Source organism: Balaenoptera physalus, assembly GCF_965194825.1.
Source record: "Balaenoptera physalus genome assembly, chromosome: 19".
Lineage (NCBI taxonomy): Eukaryota > Metazoa > Chordata > Mammalia > Artiodactyla > Balaenopteridae > Balaenoptera > Balaenoptera physalus.
Window position 1 is genome coordinate 5,718,498 of NC_138900.1, and position 12,292 is coordinate 5,730,789.

Below are 12,292 nucleotides of genomic sequence, written 5' to 3' on the forward strand. Positions count from 1 at the left end.
GCTAAGTCTAACCTCACAAGCTGAGATGCAGGGACTTGTCATGGGGCCTACTATTACTCTTGACCGCTGAAGTGGACGGCGCACGCGCCATGTTTGCCTTGTATAAGCTCGAGCCTCTGAAACTCTATGCAGCTTGTGCAGTGGTTTGCAACTCTTCCAGCCTGGCCGCACAGGGGATGAAGTATCAGGTGAGGGAACAGTTCAGGGGCCCTTTGCTGGTCTCGAGCCATCCGGGTTAGTGGCGCAGAAACAGCCACCTCTGTTCTGCATGATAAATACTCAAAGATGGCTGCCCCCAGGGTGGCGAGGCGCAGAGGGCGCGGACACATTACCCTCGAAGGAGAAGCCGGAAGTCCAATTGTCCGGGCTGCTTAGAAGAGTTTCAGTCCCTCATCGGCCGCCGTAGTCCGGTGCCGAAGCTGGCTTTAGGGAACCTGAAATGAAAGGATTGACAAGTGTAGCCGCTAGGAGATCGGAGTGGGATCAAGAGGAAATCAGGTCAGTGTGTGACTCTCTCCGTGGGATAGGTTAAGGGGTGAGAGAGGATCTGTGGGCGTCCGTGTAGGTAGGAGCCGCAGAGTCCGCGGGGAGAGCTGGTGGTCTGGCACCATGGGTCTGAAGTTGGGATGCCTTTGCTGTCGGGCATGGGGGAGCTCTCGTGGTCGTGCATTAAAGGTCCATCGAAATCAAGGACTCAGAGTCCTGAGGTCAGAGTTTAGGGTCTTTGTAGTTTACTTTGTTAGTAGGGCTCAGTAATTGGGAACGGGAGGGGGGTTGGTATTTGTCAATGTAAGTGGTGTTTGAATTCATTTGGCGCTCAGTGACGGAGTAGCCAGGGGTGAGATAGACCAGATGAACGCTACAATTCCCTTCAGTCCTTGAAGCCCCCTTTCCTCTCCAAAGACTGCTTTGGAAGTCTCCTTAGGGTCCTACATCACCTTCTCCTTTCGTCCCCACAGATACGAAATTTAGGGAGATCAAGCATTAAGCAAATCTAAAGTGGTAAACTTTCTGTTTAAGATGAGGTTTCTTTCCTCCTTACTGAGAGTTTACCTGGATATTTCTTTTCAGATTCTTTTTGACACCAGTAAAATAACCCTTCTGGTCCCTCAAATTCTGTTTCACAACTCTTATTCAAATGTTAGTATATTTCAATTTTTGTCTTTTTATTTTCTCTTCTTAATTTTCATAATTCAGATAAACTATGGAAACACAGGTGTAATTTGCCTCTTTTAAAAAAGTTAATTTCATATTCTAAACATTTCCATAATACAAATTCTCTTAGTTATTACTTTTAGGATTACATTAGGATTTGGTATTTACCCGAGGGTTTGTTTCCCTGACCCACATCTCCTTCCTGGTTTTTTGCCTTTGTTGCAATTGAAATTAGGGTCTTTTTTTTTTTTTTTTCCTTCTAATTTTTATCTCCTTTCAATTTCTTTAACATAGTAAAACAATTTTAAAATATATTATTAAATACTTTTTTTTTGGTTACTACACTGAAATTTTATGATTACTAATAGCTTTTTCCAACTCAACAGTTCATTATGAAATTATGAACTCAACATTTTATTATGAAAAATTCCAAACGTAGCAAAGTTGAATGAATTTTACAGCGCACATGTACTATACCCACCACTTAGATTGTACCATTAACATTTTACTATATTTGCTCTGTCAGTTATCTATCCATCCCTCCATTCATTAATTCATCTTGTTTTCTTTCTTTTTTTGATTATTTTTATTTATTTATTTTTCTGACCGCGCCGGGCGGCATGCGGGATCTTAGTTCCCCGACCAGGGATGGAACCCTCGCCCCCAGCAGTGGAAGCTCGAAGTCTTACCCACTGGACCACCAGGGAAGTCCCTCTTTCTTTTTTAAAAAAAATTTTGGTGCATTTCAAAGTAAACTGCAGACATCAGTATACTTTCCCCTAAATACTTAAACATTTCTATCAATTACAGTTCTACCAATAGCTTAACCAATTCCTTTATATTTTCCAAGTGAATGATCTGAGCATTTCCAAATAATATTGTCCCAGTGACAAATGTATGGATTTGCTAATGAAATGAATCTGGCTTTTAAAAATCTGGATTCTTGCTCTTACTGATGACTTGGGTGAATAACTGTGATAGTGTGATTTTCAATAAGAAATATTTGGTCTTTGTCCCGTTTCTGGCACAGAGCTCCTAAAACCTTTGGACTTTTCAAAGTTTTGAGAGTGATTAAGGTGTCTCTTGTTATGTTAATGAAGTGACTTTTGGAATGCACCTAAGGATGGGGCTAGTTGTCTGTACTGCCAACCATGTGATTAGAGGGTTGGAACTTTCAGTCCCACTCCCTGACCTCTTGGGAGGAGAAAGGGCTGGAGATTGAATCAACCACCAATGGCCAGCCGGTTACTCAATCATGCCTATATAATGAAGCCTCTGTAAAAACCTAAAAGGAAGGGAATCAGAGAGCTTCCGGGGTGAACTCGTGGGGGTACCGGGAGAGTGGCTCTCGGAGGGCATGGAAGCTCCACACCCTTTCCCACTGCATCTCTTCCACCAGGTTGTTCCTGAGTTATATTCTTTTATAATAAACCGGTAATCTAGTATGTAAAATATTTGAATTCTTGAGCCACTCTAGCAAATTAATTGAACCTAAGGAGAAGATCATGAGAACCTGTGATTTATAGCCAGTTGGTCAGAAGTACAGGTAATAATCTGGACTTGAGAATGGCGTCTTATGTGATGGTGGGTGGGGGGCGGGGTGGGGGGGGAGGGCAGTCTTGTGGGACTGAACCCTTAACCTGTGGGATCTGATGCTGTCTCTGGGCACACAGTGTCAGAACTGAACTGAAGTAGGATGCCCAGCTGGTGTCAGGAGAATTGCTTCGTGGTATGGGGGGGACCCCCTTCCCTCCACCAAAAGTTGGAATTGGGTCCACAACACTTATTTAGATACTGAACCTGAGTCTTGTTCTTCATTTGTGCAAATAAAATTTAGTCCCTCTCTCAAGTTTGCTGAGAATTAAGGGAATTAAAATATATAAAATTGTAATGGTTAGTGGCACATAGATGGTAGAAATAAACAGCTGCTATTTTTCTGTGTTTGTACTTTCATACTTTGTAAAATATATCACTCATGTCATTTACAAATTTTTTTGTAATGAAAACTTAAAAGACTATAAACTTACAGTAATAATTAGGCAACCATAATTTTATATTCTATTACACATATTTTACATACCTGTGAAAAGATAATTAAGAAAATAAAATGACCTATCTAATGATATCTAGGTATAATCACATTAACTTTTTGGTATCAGTATTTTTTGGTATGTCTGTATAAATATATGCATACAAAAATGTCACCTGCCATTCCAGTAAACAAGGAATGTTGCCTGCCATCAGCCACTGCATCAGCGCGCCCCCACCCCGACCATGGTGCACCAAGGGGGGAATTCAGGATGGGGAAAAACAGGATACTGGCCCTAGATTGTTAAGATGCATATCTAAGGAATAATTTCAACGAGCCCAGGCTCTTGCATCTTCCCATACATAGAAAACCACTAAAATCATTAACTTGAGATATGGTTTTTTTGTGATTAGCAGTTATCTTTTCACATTTAACTACATATTTCTTTTTCGGCAAAAACTTATGTATATGTCCTGGGTCCTCTTTACCTTACCTCAGCAGTTCCTCAGCTACCTGAGAGGTTGCCTCCCAGGCTGTAGTCCCCGTAAGGTCTTTGAATAACACATAACTCTCAACTTTTAGGTTGTGCATTTTTCTTCAGACATATGTTTTACACATTTTGTATTATGGCAGAAAAACATTTATGCTACATATAACTTTGAGTTACATACTTTTTCACTAAATATAGAATGTTTTTAAATAGCTACACAGTATTCCATTGAAAGTTTATACTAATCAGTTAATCCTCTATCACTGCATCTATATAATACTTTATGTATATGTATAACTTTATGTATAAATATATAAATATATTATGTATACATTTATGTATAAATATATATACACACATTTATAGGAATATGTATCTTTGCATGCTTATGCCATTATTTCCTTTGCAGAAATTTCTAGAAGTAAAATGTTTGGTTACCAGTGATAACTATTTTGAAATTTTCAGTATACAGTGTTAAAGTATTCCACTAAAATGTTCCACCATGTAACAGACATCAATTTTCTTTTATATAATTCTATCAATTTCTTTTTGTGGTAAAACACACTTAACGTAAGATTTATCATTTTAACCATTTTAAAGTGTATAATTCACTGACATTAAGTACAGTCACAACATTGTACAAACATCACCACTATCTAGTTGTAGAACTGTTTTATCATCCCAGATGGAAACTATGCATCCATTAAGTACTCACTTCCCATTCCTGTCTCCCCCGCCAGTCCCTGGCAACCACTAAATGCCTTTTTGTCTCTGTGGATTTGCCTATTCTGGACATTTCATATTAATGGAATCATATAATATGTCGCCTGTTATTTCTGACTTCTTTCAAATAGCATACTGTTTTCAAGGTTCATGTTGTAGCATCTATGAGTACTTTATTCCTTTTTATGGCTAATATTTCACTTTATGGATTTTGTTTATTCATTCATCTGTTGATAGACATTTGGGTTGTTTCCACCTTTTGGCTATCATGAGTAGAGCAGCTCCGAAATTTGAGTACAAGTTTTAATACCGGTTTTCAATTCTACTGGGCATATACCTAAGAGCAGAATTGCTAAGTCATATAGTAATTCTGTATTTAACTTTTTGGGTAACCACCAACCCGTACTCCACAGAGGCTGCACCATTTTACATTGCCTCCAGCAATGTATGAGGATTCTAATTCTCCACATCCTTGCTAAAACTTATTATTTTATTTATTTTTATGGCCATGCTGATGGGTATGAAGTGGTAAAGTGGTATCTCATTGTGGTTTTGATTTGTTTCCCTAATGACAAATGATGAGGAACATCTTTTTATGTGCCATCTTTATAAGTTCTTTGGAGAAATGTCTATTCAAGCCTTTTTGTCCATTGTTTAAATTGTCTTTTTGTTATTGAATTGTAATTGTTCTTTATATATTCTGCTCACTAGACCCTTAATCAGTTATATTATTTGCAAATATTTTCTCTCATTCTGTGGGTTTCCTTTTCACTCTCTTGGTAGCGTCTTATACAGACTACTTTTAAATTTTGATGAAGTCTAGGGGCTTCCCTGGTGGTGCAGTGGTTAAGAATCCGCCTGCCAACGCAGGGGACACGGGTTCCAGCCCTGGTCCGGGAAGATCCCACATGCCGTAGAGCAACTAAGCCCGTGTGCCACAACTACTGAGCCTACGCTCTAAGGCTGCGAGCCACAACTACTGAAGCCCGCGCACCTAGAGCCCACACTCCCCAACAAGAGAAGCCACTGCAATGAGAAGCCAGCGTACCACAACGAAGAGTAGCCCCTGCTTGCCGCAACTAGAGAAAGCCCACACGTAGCAACGAAGACCCAATGCAGCCAAAAATAAATAAATTAAATAAATTAAAATTTTTTTTTCGATGAAGTCTTATTTTGTTTTGTTCTTTGTATTTTTTGGTGTCATATGTAAGGCTCTGTTGCCAAATTTGAGGTCAGAGTTTAATAGTTTTACCTCCTACGGTTTTCTTTTGGCACTTAGATTTAAGAAGGCACTGTCTTTTTTTTTCTTTCTTTTTATAAATTTATTTATTTTTGGCTTTCTCTAGTTGGGGCGAGAGGGGGCTACTCTTTGTTGCAGTGTGTGGGCTTCTCATTGCAGTGGCTTCTCTTGTTGTGGAACACAGGCTCTAGGCGCACAGGCTTCCGTAGTTGTGGCATGCAGGCTCAGTAGTTGTGGCACGTGGGCTCTAGAGGGCAGGCTCAGTAGTTGTGGTGCATGGGCTTAGTTGCCCCGTGGCATGTGGGATCTTCCTGGACCAAGGCTCAAACCCGTGTCCTCTGCACTGACAAGTGGCTTCTTAACCACTGAACCACGAGGGAAGTCCCAGGAAGGCACTGCCTTCTGATCTCCATGATTTCTGGTAGAAATCAGCTGTTCATCTTATTTCATATCCATTGCATATGACAGTTGGTTCTTGCTGCTTTGAAGATTCTCTATCTTTGGCTTTTGATAGTTTGAACTTTATGTGTCTCACTGTAGAATTCTTTGAGTTTAAAAAAGAAAAGAATGCATATTGGTTCTGTTTGGGGCACTCCTTCAAACTTAGCCAGTCCATTTATAACAGTGCCTTAGGCTTCTTTTCCTGCTTCTGCTGAGCCTAAGTACCAGACAGAGGTGAAAGCGCATGTTCTTCTCCGTGTGTATATTGTATGCAGGCCTCTTGTGTCTGTCCTTTAGGGAACCCACAAATAGGTAAAAACAAACAATTCCTTGGGAACAAGATTTATTTTGCACCCTACAGGTCCAGGTATCCATCCACACCAGGAATACAGGCTGCCGCTCTGTCACAGTGGCTGTGGGGGCAAGGCTAATTTAGAATGCCATAAAAAGTCTCCTGTTTCAGTGACCTTTCTCCTGGTCAAGTGTTCACTTTGTTTCTGTAAACCATTGACTATCTTCCAGAGTTCCAGTAAGGTTGATTCTGACAGTTTTTGTCAGTTTTTTTTAGTGCTCCTGAGGAATCCCCTGGAGGTCTGTACTCCACCATTTTTGCTAATGTCACTCTACGATGCTGTCAATTTTTACATATAGATTGTATAACTGGTCAGTTAACTTAATACTCTTATTTTTGGCGTTCACTAAAATTGACCTCCATCTCTTATGTTAGTAATTCTTTTTTTTTAATGTTAGTAATTCTTACTTGATTCTTCTATCAGACTGCATTGGGAGTGTTTCCAGAACAGTGGTGAAAAATAATGGTATTGTTGCACTAGCACGTGCACACGCATGCAAACACACGTGCATGCACACACACACACACACAAACCCACCCGTCCTCATGGTGAGTGCTTTTATCTCTGGCTTTCAGCTGGACATATGTGGGATTTATTCAGTTTTTTTTTTTATTATGGTTCTTTTTCTTTTTGAAAGATATACTTATACAAATACAACTTAAGTCATATCATCTTCTATTTCCCCTTCTCTTCCCATGGATAACTGCTATCTTGTTATATATTATGCATATTTTCATACTTTTACTAGATGTGTATGTATCCACAAACAATACATACTCTTGTTTTGTGTTTTAGAAACAGATGAGGATGGTAGTATATTGAATGTATTTTTTTAAAAAACTATAGGTCATGTTTTGTTTTTTCATGCTAAGGCAGTAATGAATTCCTAACCCACCCCAGGCTCAAATTTAAAATAGATGTTGGATTTTTATGAAATATTTCTCTCAGCATCGATTTTGGCGATCATGTGACTTTTCTAATCTATTAATATATTGTAACAGACACTCCTGGTTCCTTGCTGTGCAAAGAGTTGACATAGCTGACCTGAGACTGTTCTCCTTGGAAAGGCCTGCTGACAAGATGCCTTCCCTGGCATCTGGGAACTTAGATTTTGGGAGGGTTCCCACTCTTCCCTATCAAGAGTGGCTCACTGTGCCAAGACTCTTCTTTCAAACAATATGGTTTTTCTTGAACACCTGTTTTCCTCTGGGATTCTGGAATTTTGGTATGTACTAGGACTAGCCCCCCATAAAAGCCATGGGCACCGAGTCTCTAATAAGCTAACACATTTCACATGAGTTATCACAACTTGTTGCTGGGGAACTGAGCCTATCCTCTGTGACTTCATGGAGACAGGACTCTTGGAAGCTTGTGCCTCATTTTCCCCCAGACTTTGCCACACCTTTTCCCTTTGCTGATTTTGCCTTGTATACTTTCATGGTAATAAATCAGTTATGTGCTAAATCTTGGGAGTCCTAAGGAATCACTGAATCTGGGCGTGGTCTTAGGGACCTCCAGCACACCTGCCCAATGTCCATTCACTTCCTTCTCCTTTTCTGCCAGATTCCCCAGGCATTCCTTGGCTTGTGGCAGCATAACTGATGTCTGCCTCTGTCTTCACATGGTCTCATCTTCCCTGTGTGTTTCTTCTCAGTGTGTCTGGTATAAGGACACTCATTGGATTTTAGGGCCTACCTGGATAATCCTGGACGTTCTCATCTTGAGATCCCTATAATTACATCTGCAAAGACCCTTTTACCAAATCAGATCACATTCACATGTTCATGGGGTTAAGATGTGAACATATCTTTGGGGGGGGGGGCACCATTCAACCCACTACAAAGGAGTATGTGGACACATGTGATTTTAAGGGAAAAAATGTCCAGAGCCTCACTTCTATATGTCTTCTTTCCCCAAACTGATCTGTGTGAGAAGTCTTCTGCCATTCTTCTGCCAGGCTTTGTGCTGTGCTGGTTTTCCTTTCCCACCTTCCCTTTCTCATTCATGCTACTTGTACTTCACAGAAGTCATACTCCCCCCCCCCCCCCCCATTTAGATTGTTATGTTTTACTGCCGCAGGGGCATCAAATAAAGGGACAGTTAGAAGCACTGGCCTTGACTTAAGGTGGGTGAACAGCAGCAGTGACAGCATCTGGGTCCAGAGGGAATATATCACCCAAATGAACTTACTCTTCACTCCACAGGTCCTGGCTTCGAGGAGCAAGAGAAATCAAGTAAAGGACGAGGAGAAGGTTCCTGTAGTTGCATATGGTCATTTCGTGGGACATCCGTTACCTGAGACTGAGATTTTGGAACAGAAATTTAGGGCAGATCCAGAAGAGACTAAAAACAACATCCCAGTTACTTGGCATTTCCCAAAACAAGAAAATGACAAAGGCTCAGGTGACTTTGGGTTTGTTTTATTCTTGATTCCCTCATGAATTTCCAGAAGGCTGAAAAAAAAAAGCAGTCCAATTAAATGAAAAGTATAAATTGGGAAAAAATGGGCTCTGGGGAGAAATAAACTGTACCTTCAAAATCATGATGAAGTAGAATCAGGTATATATTGTTCATAGATTTCGGACTACATGACCAATGTTGGTATATAATGTATGACTCTGCAGGTCCCTCCTGGTTACATAAACCATCAACTTGCATGTAATCTGTCAGCCATTGCAACCAGAGAATCATGATAAGTTATTTGATATGCATTGAATCTGAGGAGAAGGCAGATCATTTCCTCAGGAGATGTCACTGTTTCATGGTACTTAAGTCTTGGGAAATCTCTTTGATGGTTTCTTTCTAGAGGTGATAACATTCATTGTGTTCATAGCATTCTTCTAATATTGACAGATATACAAGCAGGTTGTGTATGGCTGTTTCTTATATGATTATTCTGAGTCCTCTGCTGGACTAGACCAAGTAGAATTCAGTGCACACAGTTTTTCAAAAGACCACAGCTTGGTGACTTATATACCCACACTTGTTTTGGGCTGGTTTTATCCTTGAATAAAACCTAAAGTGCCCAGGAAAATGGAAGGCTTGCACAGTTATCAAAGGACATCTGTGAACAGGTTGTAGAACGGGTGCTTCAGTACAGATTTGGCCACGGGGAGTTATAAATTCTTGTTTGGTAATGGCTTGGGTTTTTGAGACCCACAGAGTTTGCTTTAGAACTTTACCTTATCTCAGAAAATACAGAGCCCTTCCCTGTGTTCAAAATCTAGTTATTACTGTACTTTTCATGCCCAAAAAGTTAAATATTTTGTGTAGATAGGAAACAGCTAGATGTTGTTATATTTAATTGGAATAAAATTAGTGAACTATATTGAAAAGAAGAACTCATCTAAATATTGAAACTAGCAAAATAATCATCATCAAATTGATGTTTGGTCAGTTTAAAGCAATTACATCTAATCCTGGTACTGCTATTGTGCCATTCAACGAGATACCAGTATTTTTGTGAGTGATGATGGTTATTATATATTGACACTAAATTTAAATTCCCTAGTTGATAAAGCTATTAAAAATGAAATAATTGATCAAGTAATAAGGAAAATTTAACCAGAAAGAGTTCAATTGCTTATAAAATTTTGATAAATGAAAGAGAATACCCCCCCAAGAATCTAGTTTTTACCTCCCACCTCCTTATTGCCTTTATTTTAAACAAGTGACTCGTTGTGGTATAATTATAAATAAATAAATAAATAAATAAATAAATAAATATATATATATATATACACACATACATATATATATATATTAGTCTTTGTCTCTGGTGCCTGGCACAGTTCCTAAAACCTTTGGAATTTCCTGAGAGATAGGAGTGTCTTTTTTTATCCATAACAAGCCCCTTTGAGCCATATGTGAGTTTATGCTAATGAGGTGACTCAGGATGGGCCCCTAGAGAGCTTCAGGATGGGAGCTGATCCCCAGAAAGACCAAGCCTTGATTGGAACTTCTGGCTCTACCCTCTGATCTCAGTAGACAGGAGAGGAGCTGGAGATTGAGCTCTATCACTAGTAGGCAGTGGTTTAATCAGTCATGCCTATGTAATGGAACGTCCATAAAAACCCCAACGGGGTTCAGAGAGCTTCCAAGTAGGCAAACAGTCCACTTGCTGGGAGGGTGACTCACCCCAACTCGACAGGGACAGAGGCCCTTGCACTCAGGACCCTTTTAGATTTGGCTCTATGAGCCTCTTCATGTGACCATTCATTTGTGTCCTTTATAATAAACTATAAGAGTAAGCATAACAATTTCCTGAGTTCTGTGAGTTGTTCTAGCAAATTATCAAACCTTAGCAGGGAAGTTATGGGAACCCCCGAATTTGTAGCTAAGTTGGACACAAGTGCAGGGAACCTGGAATCTGGGACTTTGTACTGGTGACTGAAGTGAAGGCAGTCTTGTGGGACTGAGCTCTTTAGCCTGTGGAGCCTGATGGTAACTCTGAGTTGTTAGTGTCAGATTAGGATTGAATTCAAAGACCAAATGTTAGAACAAAAGATGCTCCTAGTGCTTTTATCACTTAGGCGACTACAACGGTTTTAGGAGCGCTAAGCCGGCAACCAGGGACAGAGAACATTATATATATTTTCTATTATTTCACACCTTCCATTTCAATAATGAGAGAAACACTCTTATCACATGGACTGTGTTGTTACAGGGATCGCTGACACTGGAGGATGTGGCCGTGGACTTCACGTGCGAGGAGTGGCAGCTCCTGGACCCTGATCAGAAGGACCTGTACCGCGACGTGCTGCTGGAGAACTATAGCAACCTGCTGTCCGTGGGTGAGGACGGCTCCCCTGGGTCCCTTGGATGGTGCCTTTTCTTTCTTCAGCTTTTGAAAGCATTGTTGTGTCTGTGGTGCTCTGAAGTGGGAGATTTTCAGTCCTCCCCCCGGCCCCAGATGAGAAGGTATAATCTCTCCGCGTTTTAGAGACAAGCCTTTAATTTCCAAACATGCAGATCGTGCAGTCCCTAAAGTGTACCATTCTCATAGCATCACAGATCCCTAGTGCCATTTGATGAGCCTAAGTCTTCTGTTATTTCCCACGAACAGGGTATCAAGTTAGCAAACCTGATATACTCTCCAAGTTGGAACAAGGAGAACCACCATGGACCTTAGAAGATGAAGTTCACAGTCACCCCCATCCAGGTAAGTGAGAGAGAACCAGCAAGAGGGGGAAGGCTGTGTAAATCACTTTCTAGTCCTTTAGAGAAGGCATCCCAGTGGTGAGGGTGTCTGAGGATACAGAAACAGCCTCCATGTATCCCTTTCCTCATATGAGAGCTTTTTCTGTGCAAGAACTTAGAGGAAAATATACCACTTTATCTCATCTTGGAATGAATCCCTGTTTATTTCTTCTTAGATGTCAACTTTCCCCCTCCTAGGATTATTCTTGCTTGGTTTTTCAAATCCTCCCATTCTTCACTTGTTAGAGTCTGATTTTATGTTCCTTTCACGTCTCTTGGTATGAAATTCCTCCTTCCGTGTCTCTCTTCTAAGAGAAAACTTTGAATTCATCATTGTCTTCTGACTCATACACCTTCCTGCTCCATTGGGAAATATTTATTTCCCTTTATGACATCCAACTGCACCTCAGGTGCCTTACTCTTGTAGTAAGGTGGTCTCTTAATGTGTATTTATCTGCTTGCTTGACTTTTCTTTTTACCCCCTCTGAGATTCTTCAAAGGTTCTGTTGTCATCCCTCTGCTCTGTCTCATAGGCTATAAAACTTTACTTTATTCAAATGTGTTAAGCTCTTTGTGGAGACTTGCAATTGACATGTCCCTTAACACTGTCTAATATACCCGCTGGTACCATATATTTTAACCTGTCTCCATGGCAATTCCCA

At 40.4% G+C, this 12,292-nt stretch overlaps 1 protein-coding gene and 1 long non-coding RNA gene across 9 annotated transcripts in view; one reads left to right on the forward strand and one right to left on the reverse strand.

The window, feature by feature from the left end:
• The first annotated feature begins 3 nt into the window (after positions 1 to 3).
• LOC309648569 (zinc finger protein 350-like) overlaps positions 4 to 12,292 on the forward strand; it is a 20,407-nt gene continuing 8,118 nt past the window's right edge. Inside the window, exons 1-5 of one of the 8 annotated variants that reach the window (XM_082437292.1) lie at positions 4 to 498; positions 5,216 to 7,656; positions 8,636 to 8,834; positions 11,098 to 11,224; positions 11,497 to 11,592. In XM_082437292.1, the coding sequence (XP_082293418.1) occupies positions 8,700 to 8,834; positions 11,098 to 11,224; positions 11,497 to 11,592 (358 nt within the window). In that variant the 5' untranslated portion in view covers positions 4 to 498; positions 5,216 to 7,656; positions 8,636 to 8,699. Of the gene's footprint in view, positions 499 to 5,215; positions 8,835 to 11,097; positions 11,225 to 11,496; positions 11,593 to 12,292 lie in introns of those variants that run through there. The other 7 variants (XM_082437287.1, XM_082437288.1, XM_082437290.1 and 4 more) reach the window with 7 other exon arrangements.
• LOC309648580 overlaps positions 9,073 to 12,292 on the reverse strand; it is a 16,082-nt gene continuing 12,862 nt past the window's right edge. The window contains exon 3 of the long non-coding RNA XR_014256722.1: positions 9,073 to 9,233. This is a non-coding gene — a long non-coding RNA (uncharacterized lncRNA). The remainder of the gene's footprint in view (positions 9,234 to 12,292) is intronic.